Here is a 15702-nt window from a genome sequence, read left to right as displayed (position 1 = left end):
GCATCCATTGTTAGCCTCTGAATTTAAAACACGGCACTTCTCATCTCTTGCCTTTCTCACTAACTCCTTATGGCTTTTAAGCCACTTAGTGCAGCACATGTATGCAGGAGGGCAGAAAACAGGTAGGTGGATGAGTATATAGGAACCTTTGACAGATCTTCTGGGGAAGAGGAGAACGTTTCTAGCACAACACTGTGGCACAGTTATACAGAACAGGGCTTGCCTGGAATAGACAGCTCCTGTGTGTAGAGCTGGAAATAGAAAGCTCTTCCATCCCATGCTGTTAAGGCTGGGAATCAACTGAAGTGATTTTCTTTGAAGATAAAACACCATTAAAGAATACTTCCCAAAGTGCATCCTTTTCATTTAAAATGCATCACATCTCTGGACAAGACCTTTACATTTTTATTGGCTTTTGTAAGTGTGAGGCAAAAACATGCAGAAAGAATGTGCCCTGAAATGCAAAAAATTTATATAGAGAGGACATACCTCCTATGCTCCATAGATAAGCTGCTTTCTATAGGAGTAAAAAGCAAGTTCCTGGTTATTCCCAGACCTCCGTACTTTTTGCAGAAGAAAAGTAGTTAAAGTTCCTCAAGAAAAATCTTGTAATAAACAGCAATAGCAGGTAACTTTTTTTTTAATGTAGCAATTATGAAATTAAATACAAGGTCTCAGTGGATGACACTGTTAGTGAAGTACTGCATTGCTCTTCCTTTATACTTACAGAGTTTGTGACAGTTAATGGGCCTGGGTCCTGTGTGACCCCTCCGATGAGAGCAGTGGTTTATTGCCGTTTGTTTCCCGTTTCTGTAGGTGATGCTGAAATACAAGGACAAGAAGTGGTACCAGTTTTAGACTTTCAAAGCAGCTGCTTGTGGCTTTATTAAGAACACTCTTCAGGGAAGCAACATTCATTCCCAAAGCTACCCGTCACTGGCCAGAGACAGGTTTTTTTCTCCTAGAAGATGTTTTCCTGTTACTATTATTGGATTAATCACAGTGGGAGTCAAGGAGAAATCGTACAGACTGTGAGACAGAAGCCAGAATCATGTGGGTCTTACTCCAACAGCTGGCTCATGCGGTAGCCAGTTTTTTCCAAAAGGAACTCAACCATCACTGTGGCATGTAGTTTTTCAGAAGCTGTAGGTATGAACTGTGGGGAGTGTGTCTGGTTAAAAATATTCTGTACAAACTCGAATGTTAATGCACTTATAAAACTTTGCATGACTAATTGACATCTTAAAAAAAAAAAAGAGAAAAAGAAAGCATGTTGTGACCGAAGAAAAAAATGGGATTATTTCTATTCTGAGCAAAAAAAAATACTTAAATGGCAAAAATCTTTATTTTTTAAACGTGACATTACAAAAAGCCAATACATTTCAAGCATGTTTGCTACTGTTCTCAACATAAAAATGAGTTGAGCTGCATTTTCTTATCTATTTCCCTTGAAAAACCTTGCTAGAAATCAGTGTTCTTTAACTCCTACCAGAAGAATATGTAACTTCAAAATCCTATGCCCAAAATTTACAGATTTCTTCAAGTGGCTAGACAGGCACTATCTGAAATGTCATTAAAACATCAGCATAGATGGTTTATGACAGACACTGATGCAGACAGACACCGATGCAGACAGACACCATCCCTCTCCTAACTAGACCTTAACTTCACTCGTGTTTATATCATCCTCGCAGCCAGATGATCTCTCTCAAAGATGCCTTTTCCTTATCCTTCCTTTTCTTATGATAAAATGGAGCCCAGGAAACTGTACAGTCCAGAAGTCTGGCTTCACTCTCTGCCCAGCTGCACAAGTTAAAGGGCTGGAGCAGATTTGAGGTGTTCAGTTTTAAATTCACACTGTAGCACAACAGGAATTTCATGCTGGGAATGAGACTCAACAAGTTCCTCTCTGTCACAGGAGAAACTGCTCTGTAATTGTGAGAACTGTAGAAACTTATTGGGAAAAAGGTCCAAGGCCAAGCAAGGCATAGGGTTGCTGCTGAGAGTTAAGGAACCGGAGTTGTCCATGAGCAGAGAGGACGTCTGTGTGTGTGTGTGTGTGTGGTTTGAGGAAACACCAAACTCACCACTCTGATGCCAACAGGAACTGGGTTGGGGAACTCCTTCCAGCAGCCAGGTCACAGAACGGGCCGCTTGCGTGTGTGAGGAAGCACCAGTATAACCAGGCACCTAGAATGAGAAATAAATGAGAACATTATAGCACTTCTATCTTCTGTTTAAATGTATATTCACTCGGCCTGTGCTCTGGCCAATACTCCAAAACCACTAGTCTGTGGGCAACAAAATCATTTGGGGCAGCAGATCATTCAAACCCTCCAACTAACTTTCTAGCCCTTATTCTTCCTGCCTTCTCTGCTTCTACAGGGAAGCTAATAGCCTTCATGAACACCCGCCCAAGGCTGCCCCACCAGCGTCTGTTCTGTACCCAGCTCTACGCTTGCTTCTGCACCACGGTGCTGCAGATGTAAAGGCCGTTGCCAGTTCCAGCATGGCACTGGTACACCCACAGGCTACAGGGCCAGTTTCCAGGATAACCATAGTTCTAACACTGTCAGCCTTTAAGAAGGCAGCCCGGGTGCGTGGTAGCACACGGTGCTCAGGCAGCAGTTGGGTCAACTCAACCACAAGGAAGCGACCCATTTGGCTCCGTTTAGCCTGCACCCAGGGCTAAACAATAAACTGGTTTTATATCACCCAAGGTCCCTTCCCCAAACGAGGAAGGGAATTGGGAAAAGGAGGGAGACTTGTGGGTTGAAGTTAAACAGATTTAATGAAATAAAGAAATCAATATAGATTACAACATAAAATAGACAAAATTATACTTACCTATAGAGCACCAGCAAGTTGCTCCAGGAATCACAATTGCTGGAAATGAGAGAGAGAGGAGAGGCAAGGAGAGCAAAACCAGCCCCCCCTCTCCCCCAAGCCCTCCCTTTTATAGTGAGCTGGATGTCAGTGATACAGCACACACCCGTGGGCCAGCCTGGGGCAGCTGCCCTGGAGTTAACTGCTGAGGGCCTTGATCACCACGGCTGGCCCCAAACTGAAACCAAACCCCAATGAAACCAGGACACCGTTCTGCGTAAGATTTTGGCCACACCTCACATGGGTGGCTGATACTGCAAAGATCCCCCTTACCTTGATTTCAGTGGAAATGTCTTCAGGCTGGAGCTAGAGCCCACTCACTCGTGTAAGAATCAAATGTAAAAATTTAAGAGCAACTTTTAATTGCTAATCACTACAGCACGCCCGGAGAGAAAAGTGTCTTCAACAAGTCATTTACGCAATGCCTGACTGACTTTGGCTGCCAACAGTCTCTAGCTTAACACCAGGGGGAAAAAAAAAAACAAACCTGCCAGTAGATTTTCATTTGCATTTTTATGCAACAGAGAAATGAGAACCTAGCATCCCTCAAACTGAAAATTTTTAATACTAAACTTTTAAGCAACTTTTCTCTCGTACTGCCCATCAGGTCACAGCTGTATCTTGCTTTCCACTCTTACATATTTTACATATTTCCAGACAGTTACAAACTACTATTTCTGTTAAGTTCACCACTTGTGACTATAATTATCAATTTTCTTGTAGGCTGTAGAGATCTAAAAAGTTGTATATGTTTGTATATAGAACATTCTATATATATAAATATATATATGTAATGTATATGTTGTATAAGTTTGTTAGTGCACACTGTTAAATGCTTTCTATCAAGATTTACCATGTATGTGGAAAAAAAAAACAAAAACCCTTCACTTAAAGACTTCAATGAGGGAGGACAAACCCTTGCCTGGTTGATTCATTGTGAAATGAGGGGGAGTGTGGGATTTTTGAAAGGCCTGACCGGAACGCTGCTAACGGCTGTCAGGGAAAGGAATACAGATGGAGCATCCTGAGCAACCCCCCCGGCCTCTGACCCGACTTGCTCTAAGAAAATTGAGGACACTAGCTGTCGCTGGCTGTCAAAGTCTTGTGCTTTCACCTTCCCCACTAAGACAGCACCACCTCAAGCAAAATCCTAAACTTAGAGGTATCTTCAACATCACAATCCTCAGTTACAAGAGACCAGATTGGCTGGAAATATTTGTTCCATTTAAAATGCTTTTTGTTCATCGGATGCCCTGTTCCCTCACAGCCTGCTTTGCAGGAGCTCTCTACCACAACCACATCCAAAACCAGACACAGAACTTCCACCAGCACACACACCCCCCTCTGGGTTTGACCAGATGTGTTTAATCTCACGCACAGACCTGTAGACAGATGGAGTACACAGAGAAAATAAATACATTAAATTAATTATGTGTATGTTTTCCATCTTCAATGAAGTACAAGCTATTTTATTTAAAAAAAAATAAAATCCATTCCTGGAGTTTTAACTTAAGCTTCAAATCTTGACTTAAAAGACAAGATAAAGGAAAATTTCAGAATCAGGTTTTGTTTTGTATAATGACCTGTTTTCTAAATTTTTTTTACAGTTCAACTATGTACATCAATTAGACATTTCCTATATTACCAGAATATAGCTACTTACACAAATATTTACCAAAAAATACTCCATTTACTACCCATATTGTATAAAATTATCACATACAGAAATTCTCTAAACTAGTACACATATTCCTTTTACAGAAGCCCTTTCACACCACACCATGTGCACTGTAATGAAGAGAGGTGTACAAAAATTTTTTTCATTATCTAATTTAAGAAGTGAAGAAAACACAACAGCTAAAGCAAGAGCTGTGTTCAGCCTCTGGACTCCTCCCTTTATAAACTGTGTGTATTGAAACACAGGCAAAAAGCCAGATTTCAGTTAATTATGCCCCTTAAATACCCTGCCACCCCCCACACATCCTTTTCCCTAACCTAAAGGTGAATTCAAGCACAGTATATTTCAGTCTTGAATGATTTTTTTGCCTTGGTATGGTCTTAGTAAGAACCCACTCTCTCTCATTGAGGAACTACGTGTGGCCATTTGTAGTCAACTCCTCATCTTAGCTGTATAAGCAATAGTCACGTAATGAGTGTTTCCATTCATGTGTTTTGTTTTGTGACTAAACCAACAAATCAAACATTGTACTTTTTTAAATAGTGACCAATATTCAGATTCAGTGTCAAGGAACTGTGAACAGAGTATGTGTGGGGTTTGTTAACGAGTCATTACCTGTAGCTCAGAACAAAGGCTAAGCTGGGGTGAACCACACGCTCCTGCTCTAACCACGGCCTGGTTCCACGGGTATCCTAAATCAGCATCACCAAGGGAAACTAAGGCATCTTTGAGGCTGTTTTATGAGTCCCCAGTAACAACCAAAAAAAAAAGAGGGAAAGAAAATAAAGAATTGATATTAGTTGGTGTAGCACTCGCTTTTTTTCAACCTCTACTCCTAGATTCTTTGTAGTATTTCCAAGGTGCATGGTTTACATAGAGCCTTTGGACGGAGTTTACACTCCTCGCTCCCTCAGGAATACGGCACACGCAGCCACAGGTGTTGCTGGGGTGGGGATGGCCGCCTGCCTCCCTCCAGCAGCTCCCGCAGGGACAAAGCCTGTGCCCCAGCTCCTGTTCCTGTGCTTTGCTGCAGGGAGCTCTCCTGGCACTCACCATCACAATACCAGCCCCCAGGAGGACCAGCCTTGTACCTGGGCTTCTCAGCCACCTGAGAGCACCCTTCACGTCCCTTCCACTGCAGGTTAACAGCATTCACCTACAAGCTGAAATCTCAGAAGGGCAGAAACAAGCTCGTTTAAGGGCACTTACCAACAACGTGATTGAGCTGCTCTGCCAGAAGAGGCTCAAAAAATGTCCGCCAAAGCTACTGACCTTCCAGCCCCCTCTTTCCAGCTATGGATTCATCAGAAAAAAAACAGCAGGAAAAACTCTACACCTCTCTTCTTGATGAAATGCAAATAGCGTGGGAGAAAGGCAAAAGGACCAAGCCAGATCAGATTATGTGTCAACTTTTGTCACCTACCTTTCTCCCACCACTGCCCAGCTATAAGAAAGCGCACAGAGCACTTTCAGTAGGCAGGGGTAGAAGGAACGCTGCAGCAGAAAGGCCAAGGCAAAACAAGCCCGTGGTCTGCATGTGAAGAAAAGGACCAAGTAGTTGTGTCAAACATCAATGGCAGGAGTTCCTGCTGCCGAGGCCAGGGAAGTTCTGCCCCATACCAGTAGCCAGCTGAATCGAAATTTGAGTCATTTTGACAAGAAAGCAGGTATGACCTGAACGGCCCAAGCTGCTCGGCAGCCCAAGGGGACGGGCTCTCCCTGCGAGGAGGTGGGTCACACAGGTCCACACGATGCGAGATGTTCCTGGTGACCACAGCTGTCGGCCAGGACTGGATCCCAGCCCAGTTTCTGTCAGCAGGCAGATGCCCATCTGCTGGTGTAGCAGCCAGGCAAGGGCAGCGCAGGGCACAAGGCAGGACTATGCTGCACTAGTGGTTCTGTGTACGCTGACAAGGCTGCCGTAACGAACATAACTCCTACCCCTGCTGCGGCGTTCGTCCGTCCTCTTCTCAGGCTGCTTGTCCACCCGTGTTACTGCAGCACCAACTAACAGGAGGCAGGAGTGGACTGCAACGAGAAAGACGCACAAACCAGCTGAGGAACAGAGAGCGAACACCATCAGATGCATCCCACCCTGTCTACAAGAAGACAGAGAGTAGCCTGCGCTCTGGTTATCGGGTCCAGTTTACAACTAAACACAGGCCTCAGCCCATCAGAGGTGGGGGCAGAGGGGCCCACAGGCAAAAATAAGTAAGTAATGCGAGTAGCCAACCTCCTTCTACCAACTTCAGAAAACAGCAGGCATCCTCTTCTGCAGTTCTAAGCAGTGCCCCTGCTTACCCGACCTAAGCCCTCCTCTGCTTCCCCTGCTTAGTCTCACTAACAAAGTCTAATCGGAATTAAGGAATGTAAATAGCAGCAATCAGGCAACAGCTCAGAGCCAGTTCTGATACCACGACTCAAACACCGCAGCCACCTTGCTCACAGAGCAGTGACCACCTTTTATCTTCTCATTTGCTCTAAATTACTGCTTAATTAAAATGAACTCATTGAGTTTGTTTAGCAAAATAAGCTTAGTTCTGTGTCAATCCCCTTATTGATTAGCATCACCCCGGTCTAGAGAGCTTGTTGGGAACTACGGGCGAGATCCATCCTTGTGAAATTCTGAAGACGGTACGCGGGAGGAAAACACTGTAATGTGCCAAAGAACAAGCAACTCAAATTACAGCAGCTCCAGTGAGGCCTGAAATGCAGCACAGGTGTGTCACCGCACGACACCCTGGGACAGGAAATCATTCGGCCACGTGAACTGATAAAGAGTCCAACCCAGCATCTTCACAGGCAGAGCACACACATGGTCAGACACCAGGGTGCCGAGGCTCAGACCTGTTAATAACAAAAGCTTTAATAAAAGAAAAAGAAAAAAAGAAAGAAAAAGAAAAAGAAAAAAAGAAAGAGAAAGAAAAAAGAGAAAGAGAAAAGAGAAAGAAAAAAGAAGAGAAAGAAAAAAGAAGAGAAAGAAAAAAGAGAGAGACAAGAGAGACAAGAGAGAGAAAAGAGAGAGAAAACAGAGAGAGAAAACAGAGAGAGAAAACAGAGAGAGAAAACAGAGAGAGAAAACAGAGAGAGAAAACAGAGAGAGAAAACAGAGAGAGAAAACGAGAGAAAAGAGAGAGAGAAAGAGAGAGAGAAAGAGAGAGAGAAAGAGAGAGAGAAAGAGAGAGAAAGAGAGAGAAAGAGAGAGAAAGAGAAAGAAAGAGAAAGAAAGAGAAAGAAAGAGAAAGAAAGAGAAAGAAAGAGAGAGAAAGAAAGAGAAAGAAAGAGAAAGAAAGAGAAAGAAAGAGAAAGAAAGAGAGAGAAAAAGAAAGAAAAAGAAAGAAAAAGAAAGAAAAAGAAAGAAAAAGAAAGAAAAAGAAAGACCTGTCTATCAACCGAACACTATGGATAGAGCTCAGCCATCAGGTGACAGATGTGGTAGAAAAACCACAGCACAGACCAGGCAAGAAGGAAAAAAAAAAAGAAATCTCAACATAAAGTTTTTCTTTCCAAACCAGGAAAGAAGGGCAAGTCGGTGCCGAGAAGGGCAGCCAAGGCCTCCTTGCCCGGGGCTTTGACTCGATACCACGTGCCTGTGCTGCTGCACAACAGGCAGGTGGTGGATCAGAGTCGAGGATGTGGCCTGTTGTATGCAGGCGCCATTAACATCGTTTAAAACTCACCATGCTCTTGAAAGCTCGGCGCCAGGTACTTGTGATGTCAGGATAACGCCACGCCAACAGCGCCGCATCTGAAGTTAACGAGCCCGAGCGCGCTATCAGGCTGTTGAGAGCCAAGTGCGCGTCCTCTCAGATCAGGCTATAAAGACAACTTCAAAAGGACACTTCTGAAAAAGGATCCGGCAGAAGTTCAGAAATGAAAGAATAATTAGGGGCTTGAAGATCTCTCACAGGAGGCATGAATGGAAAGATGGGGATTGCTTACGTTAGGGAGGAACCACAGAAGAAAGACGTGATAAAATAACCAGAGGCATAAAGCAGATGACGGGAGGCACCTGTCCTCCCTTTTTCATAACATACCAGGGCCATATGATGAAAATAACAGAATTCAAGGTCAGGCATTGTATGAAGTTAACAAAAACAGCTGAACTTGTATAACCATCGCAACCATCTGGAAGGGAAACGAAACCACGTGACGTGAGGTTTAGCCAGGCCAGAAGGCATCAGAGAGGAGAGTAACGCCAGATAGTGGCAGATTAATTCCCTGCGAGCTCCCTCCTCGCCCCCTCTTTGGAAGCATCCGACCCCAGCAGCTGACCTGAGTCAATCTCAGGACCAGCTCAGCTTGACAAGCCCAAACTCCCAGAAAATCTTCTTGCCTCATCACAGGGCTGGAGTCAAAGATGCCGAGGCAAAGCGCAGGGGAAAACTGAGCAGTTTTTAGCGAGGCTACCACCAGGCAGGGGTTGAGGCTTCCCTAGGAGGTGGGGCTCTGAATGAAGAGCCACAGGTCACCCACCACCACTCAGTGACACCTCTAACGCACCAGACCCCAAACACCAGCAAGGCTCTCACTTCAGCTGGCCAGGCTTAGATTTTTCTTTTTCCTTCACAAAAATACAAATTGCTGTTAAGTTTTTAACCAATAAATTGAGTTTCATTCTTTAAAAAGGAATGTTTTTGCTGATGATTTTATGTTAACTATAAGAGTCCAAACAATATGGCTCTCAAGGCCAGTTTGCAAGACAGCAGTAGGATGAATTACAACAGTCAGTCACCAAAATGCTTTCCTAAAAGCCAGAGGCCAACCAAGCACTGCTTCCACTCACTGTGAACACTGCACAGCCGCTCAGTGAGAAGTCCAGCCAGCTGTAAGGCTGCTTCAGGACCTGAATATCAGCAGCAGAAGTCAGTACAGAATGATCCCAGCAGAGGCCTGGACAATTCAACATTAAGCACAAACGTAATCACCTTTTTTTGTTTGTCCTAGACAAAGTTACACACAAGAAGTGCCAAATTATCTTTGTGCTTTGTTTTAATAAAATAATCCAGCTCATTTCATATGTAATAAATTCATTAGGCTTTAGGGGTTTGTTTTAAATTACCAGACCAAGCATATTTTAACAGAATTCATTTAAATACTGTGCTTTTAGCAATTAATAGTTTCACAGTTCTTTCTCGTTCTGCCTCACCACGCGCGAGAAAGCTGCATTTTATGTCAGAGCTCCAGGTCCTGCAGGTCTCCCCAGCTAGGTCCAATTTTCACTTTAACATTCAGTTTTACCGAGAGTTTGACGGCGTTTTCCATCTCATGCTTGACAATCTGAGCGACCTACAAGAAAAGGCAAGACTACTTAGAAAAGAGGCAAGATTAAGTTTCCATTAAACACTTGAGAGTCCTGCAGAGTCTCCTCTTTCACCCAGCTGCATAATTCTGTTTCGTGGAGCCTGGTCTGAAAATTTCAATGTACTGAAAGCAAGACACAAACCAAATACACCAGAGGCAAAGAGGGGTGTTCCTCCTCGTTGTGTCGGCACAAGAGGCGCTCCGTGAAACACAAACTACTGGGAAAGCGGATCACATTCCACTCAGGTGCTAGAAACATCACCCAGGTTCACCCTCACTATTTTGTTGAGGCAACTCCAACATTTGCTGCCCTCCAAAGGTATTTCTAAGATGACGCTCGTTTCAGTACACAGTTAGGGGACCAGAAGGTATTTTTGCCTGTGACTTTTTGGACTGTAGGAGACTGGACTTTTTTTTCCTGACTGTAAATACCTGCCCTGGATAAAGGGACTCTCTTTCCTACCTCAAGACCCACACAGAGTCCAGCCTGTGCTGATTGCTTATTTGAATGAATCTTTCAATCCACACCCACCTCATGAACCTTTCCACAGCAGAATGAAAAGAGGCTTTGAAATGATTGTGATTCCTCACCTCAGGCAGAGGCCACTGTGTCAACATGGGAACTAGTCAAGCTTTCTGACCCTTCCATGCGTTCTCAGCATTCCCTCACAGGTACCCACAGGAGAAATTCCTCCACAGTTTTTACTGGGGAATGGAGGAGAGGATTTGAGGAGATCAGAGCACAAGAGTTTACAACAGTATTAAGAACTAGGGGGAGATTTGTCTCCCAAAACCCTACGCCTCATTTCAAAATGATCTGGATAACCTAGAAAACTGCTTTGAAATAGGATGTAATTCAGCACAGAGGAGTACAGAGTAGAAAGAAGCAGGATAGAGAACTACGATAGAAATAATCTACTGTTCAAAAATAGGATGAAAAATAACAGCCTGGGCAGGAAAAAAATGGGGTTATCAGAGATTAAAAACTGAACAGGGCTTAAGCAAGGCACACTGTTGTGAGAAAGAAAGCAAATGCAATTCTGGAACACAGAAAATGTTGCTTGTGACACACAAATCAATTTTCCACTATATTCAAACCACTGAAGTCTTGATCAAGTTTGGGGCTCAGTATTTCAAAAGAAATGTGAACCATTGTGGAGTAACTACCAGGAACTTATTGAAACTAATTATTGGAGGCACACTTTTTGAGAGTAAAGTTATATCCACATCTTACAGAACTAAGAAAGTGTTTAGGGTGGGACGTGGTCGGCGTGTACCGTAACAGCTCCCCAGACAACCCACCCTGCGTTCTTAGGTGTTTGCACACCAAGGGAGCTTGGCATGCTAACTCTGAGAGAACGGAGGGTGGAACAGTGTGGAGATAACCATGGCCAGGCTCTGTGTAAACGAGGCAGGTATGTGAACTCCATAGTATCTTGTAGCCGATAAATCACATTGCTATTGTCCAACAAGAAATTATACCCCGTTCCACCCAGAACGCTGGTCACTGAGCCTGTGATTGTGGCAAAATCGTGTCCTGTGGATGAACTTTGCTCATTATAATCTCATTTTAATACCAAAACACACCTCCATCCCACAAGCTACCCGCCTCCCTCTGCCCCTGAGCATGCTCTCTGAACTTTCCTTTAAAATCGAAGCGAGACAATTTTGCACCAATCAAAAATAAAGGTACGTATGATTAGAGTCACCCAAGCTCCACCTAAACATGCAAAATAGTATAAAATGCCTTGAAGAAACAGGCAAGGGGGGGAAGATACCATCACTGAGAAGTCAAGGAGACATCACTATGGACTCCTGGGATCAGTCAACGGGCTGAACCTCTCTTCCCCACCCACAGGGACGCCTTTGGATAAGACTCGTACACTTGGTTACTCCAGGTGCTCCACAGAAAACTTACAAATCAAGCTTGTATTTGTAATCGTATTATTAGCGCTATATAGTCATCTTGCAACATATATACGTTCATAGGTACCTAAGCGTGCTTTGCAGGCAGTGCATTCATCACCATCAATCTAAAACAACCTGTATCTGTTGCTCAAATAAATTACCTTAATTGGGAAACTGGTCACAAGTATTTTATTTCGGTGGGTGCACCCAGATTTATGGCATAATCTGGAACAATGTCAGTCCATCGACCGCGACTGGGCCTCGCAGCATGAGCGCATCTGGACCTGTGTTAGTTCAACGTATCAGCTGGTGAATGCAGCTGGACTGATAGTGCTGACTTTGGCCTATTTCAGCCAAAATTCAAGTTGTCAAATCAGGCATCACTCAGAGCTAAGCTCAGCCACCCCCAGCCCCTCTAACACCTGAGGACAAGCTGGAACGCAAGGGGGTTTAGCTTCTGCCAAATTAGCCCTCCTAAGCACAACCACCACACAGAGGGAGACTCTCTGAGAACAGTCACAGGTCCAGCACCCAGTGAGGAACATCAAATTAAGGCTGCTGCACCTAGAACAAGGGACGGCAGCTGCAGGGGAGACACGAAAACCTGTGTGAGGTCCCTGGGGAAGCTGATGGGATGAGACGGAGTCGTGCACCAACACTCTGACCTGGGGGGCTCTGGGCTCCAAATTTCCTGTACATTAAGCAAACAGCACCAGGGTTCTCAACAGTCAGCTAAAACATGCTTGGAGGAATACTGGACATCTTAAAAACATACATGCAATGATGCTGGGAACAAGCAAGCAGTTTAAAAGCATCTAGCCTTTGATTCCTAATCTAGTCTATACCTTTATGTTCCTACCTGACTCCTCCTTGCCAGGATCAGCTCAACATGTAGAAGGTCAAGCCTCCTTCCACCATCTTTGGCAGTATTATCACAGTCTTGCTATTGTGATGAGCTCTGAAGGCTCCCTACCTTCTCTCTGACATTCTGCACAGACTAGGAAGCCCTGATGCCCCCGGCATTTCACCCCTTTAGCACAAGAAAAAACAGGTATTGCCCCAGTGTGGAGGCAAGCTAGCTCAATGACAGACTGCAAATGAAAACAGAATGATCACTAGCATTGTTTCTCTTACAAACCATTTGTAAAGATACTCTGACTGGAATACAAATTCCTAGATATACAGAAAGATATTTTTTGTTTTCTTTTGTGTACTTTAGCAGCTGAAAATAACCTAGAGCCAGCATCAAGCACGTGACCAAACTAACTTGTCTAAATAAAAATTGCTGTTGCAGCTGAGAAATACATGATTTACAGTATAATAAAACTTTAGTGCCAGCAAGATGAAAAAAACCTCACCCATACAGAAACCAAGAAATGTTCCCTTCTTTTTTACAAAAAGGTGTATTGTAGTTCAAAAGGACTAATTAATTCAGGCCCTGCTTTGAGTGGGGGCTTAAGAGGGAGAGACTTCAAGAGATCCTTTCCAACCTAGATCTTTCCACTATAGGATAATTCTAATGGTGCATCTGAAAGGACAGCAGGCAATATTATCACAAAAAAAAAGACCCTTTCTGGCCCTAAAAGCAATTAATGAGAGGAGTAAGAAGTAGCTGGTTGTCCCAGCTAGACAGAAATCCTTGAAAAACAAGCAAATCTGGCACACACAAGGAAAGTCTGAGTCTAGTAAGCACGCCTTGTGTACATACACAGTTGTAAGTGACTGCCCAGAAAATCTATGTACAGAAATGTATCTGAAGGCAGTTAGAAAAGCTGGTAATAATTTCCCTTGAAGCTGAGGTTGTTAAGGAAAAAATATAATGCAATAAATAATAAGCAAATCCACTCACTTGGCCCCAGTTCTGGGGACACCATGATAACTTGGAGTCAGTATCTAAAGACGTAAAAGGCTATACTCAGGGGATTTCAGTTTTCTACAGAAAGAAAATTAGGAGCCTTTTCACCACTAAAACAGCCTGCCTGGATTGAAGCAGTAGATGTCTGAACAGAGTTGGTAAAACAAACAGAAGCTCAAGCTGAAATTCAAGACAAAAATATTAAACCTTTTGTTCTTAATGAAGTTAAAAACCAAAAAATGCTCCAGCCAGTCAGTACTGCTGAAAGCTCGCTCAGACTAGGAGTTACTGCTTGCATCAGGAAATGGCCTAAGTACCAAAAGCACAGAATCCTCCTTTCCCTACACAGAGTACAAACCTCAGCTGTAACAATACATGGTCTGAGTTAGGCACCAGAAGACACCAGTTGTAAAAAGGGAGACAAAAATACATCCAAATGAGGAAAAGCTTTCCCCTACACCTGTCAATGATATTAAGCTACTTCATTCATCAAGTCTTGCAGAGAAGTTGTATGTGCTGCTGTTATAAGCAGCAAAGCACACGTTGGAAAAATGAACTTGAGTCTGAAAACAAAGGGATCAAGAACCTAAACATCATTTTTCACCCCATTTAACATTGTCTTCACAGACCTTTCAGCACACAGGGGAGAGAAGCTGAGCGCCCAGAAGGAAGGCTTGTTTGAAACATCGTAATGCAGTAGACAGACAGCTGAAAAGGCAACTGCAGGGCTGTACCTGGATGACATCGTCCTCTGCAACTTCATAGAGGAGCTCATCATGGAGCTGGAGGATAAAGAAACCTCCGCTGATGGGACGTAAACCTCCTCTGTTTCTCTTCCTCGCTAGCCTTCCTGCACAGGTGAAGAGGACAGTTCCTTAGATACCGTTATGCAAAGGCATGTTTCCTGTAATTAAAACACCCTCACACATTCCTAATGCTGAGAAAAAGAACATGAGGAATGTTAAAATGAAAAAGCCCGTGCCTACAGATAAAACCACAAAACATTACTAGTCTATCAATATTTGTACAGCGACTGAGGGAAAAATGTTAATGAAAAGCATTTTAGATACAAACATTTCAGCCTTAAAAATATGAATCAGAACAGAAACAAGAGACAGTTGTGTCTCCTGAACCATCTGTTTTAAAAGTAAATTTTAAACAAAATCATGTCAAGTTTAATCAGAAGTTGGTTTACAACATTCTCTCTGGCAATGAATTAGGATTCTGCTTTTCTTTCAAAATAATTTTAAGGGCTAGTCTAAAAAGGCAGTAAGCCTCCTCCCAAATGCAGTTATCTGAAACTGTAGGTACTACTGATTGAAAAAAGGAAAGAAAAAAAGAGCAGTTTTTGGATAAACAAATAAGGAGCTGACAAAAACAGGATCCTGGTAGGCCTTGCCTGACAAAAATAAAACAGAACAAACAGTTCCATGGTAAAAGCTTTTTTTAAAAAATAAACAAACACAACCTCACACACACAGACTCAAAAGTTATTTCTCAGGTTAGCTAACAGGAGGACTCCAGTTCACAACTCCAGGAAGGGTTTCACAGCATCATGAGTTCCTCACACAAGCCTCACACTGAAGCAGCAGTGTTGAAGAAGCCACACGATGCAGGATGCTGCTCTAATAGCACAGGCATTTACAACTTGCTGAAAGAGAATTCCTTCCAGTTCTTGAACAGCTAGTACCAGAAGAGGAAACACTGTCACAAATGCATCTACTCGCCTTCCTACAATTACGTTGGCCAAAGGTCAGTAGCTGCTGCTCCTGAAGGGGGTGGGAAGTTCTGCCAAGCACGTGCCTTCTACTCGTAGCACACTGCTGAATCTTGTCTCTCTAAAACAAGACTCCCTGACATGTTTTGAGAGGTTCGGCAATTAATTATTTAGTTTTCCTTCTCAGTCCTACAAATCAGACTCTCCATATTAAGACAGCTTCATGTTTCAGGTTGAAGCATATAAACTATCAAAGAAATATAGCACTCCATCCCTTAAGTTGTCTTTCTAAAAATAGATGACTGATGGACAAAACACTGTCTACGTTATGCTAAATAAAAGTCTTCCTAGCAC

General features: G+C 43.4%; 2 protein-coding genes across 3 annotated transcripts in view; one reads left to right on the top strand and one right to left on the bottom strand.

Moving 5' to 3' along the window:
- Positions 1-1038, top strand: part of STXBP5L (syntaxin binding protein 5L) — a 116881-nt gene extending 115843 nt beyond the window's left edge. For both annotated transcript variants that reach the window (XM_068417410.1, XM_068417409.1), the window contains one exon: positions 817-1038. In XM_068417410.1, coding sequence (XP_068273511.1) covers positions 817-858 — 42 coding nt within the window. In that variant the 3' untranslated portion in view covers positions 859-1038. The remainder of the gene's footprint in view (positions 1-816) is intronic.
- An 8701-nt stretch (positions 1039-9739) lies between these two features.
- Positions 9740-15702, bottom strand: part of POLQ (DNA polymerase theta) — a 51717-nt gene continuing 45754 nt past the window's right edge. Inside the window, exons 30-31 of the mRNA XM_068417459.1 lie at positions 14366-14481; positions 9740-9853 (exon numbers count right to left, since the gene is read on the bottom strand). Coding sequence (XP_068273560.1) covers positions 9740-9853; positions 14366-14481 — 230 coding nt within the window. The remainder of the gene's footprint in view (positions 9854-14365; positions 14482-15702) is intronic.

The sequence above is a fragment of the Nyctibius grandis genome, chromosome 23 (genome assembly GCF_013368605.1).
Source record: "Nyctibius grandis isolate bNycGra1 chromosome 23, bNycGra1.pri, whole genome shotgun sequence".
Taxonomy (NCBI): Eukaryota; Metazoa; Chordata; class Aves; order Nyctibiiformes; family Nyctibiidae; genus Nyctibius; species Nyctibius grandis.
The sequence above is the reverse complement of the archived record's forward strand: the minus strand, read 5'-3'. Positions and strand labels throughout refer to the sequence as shown.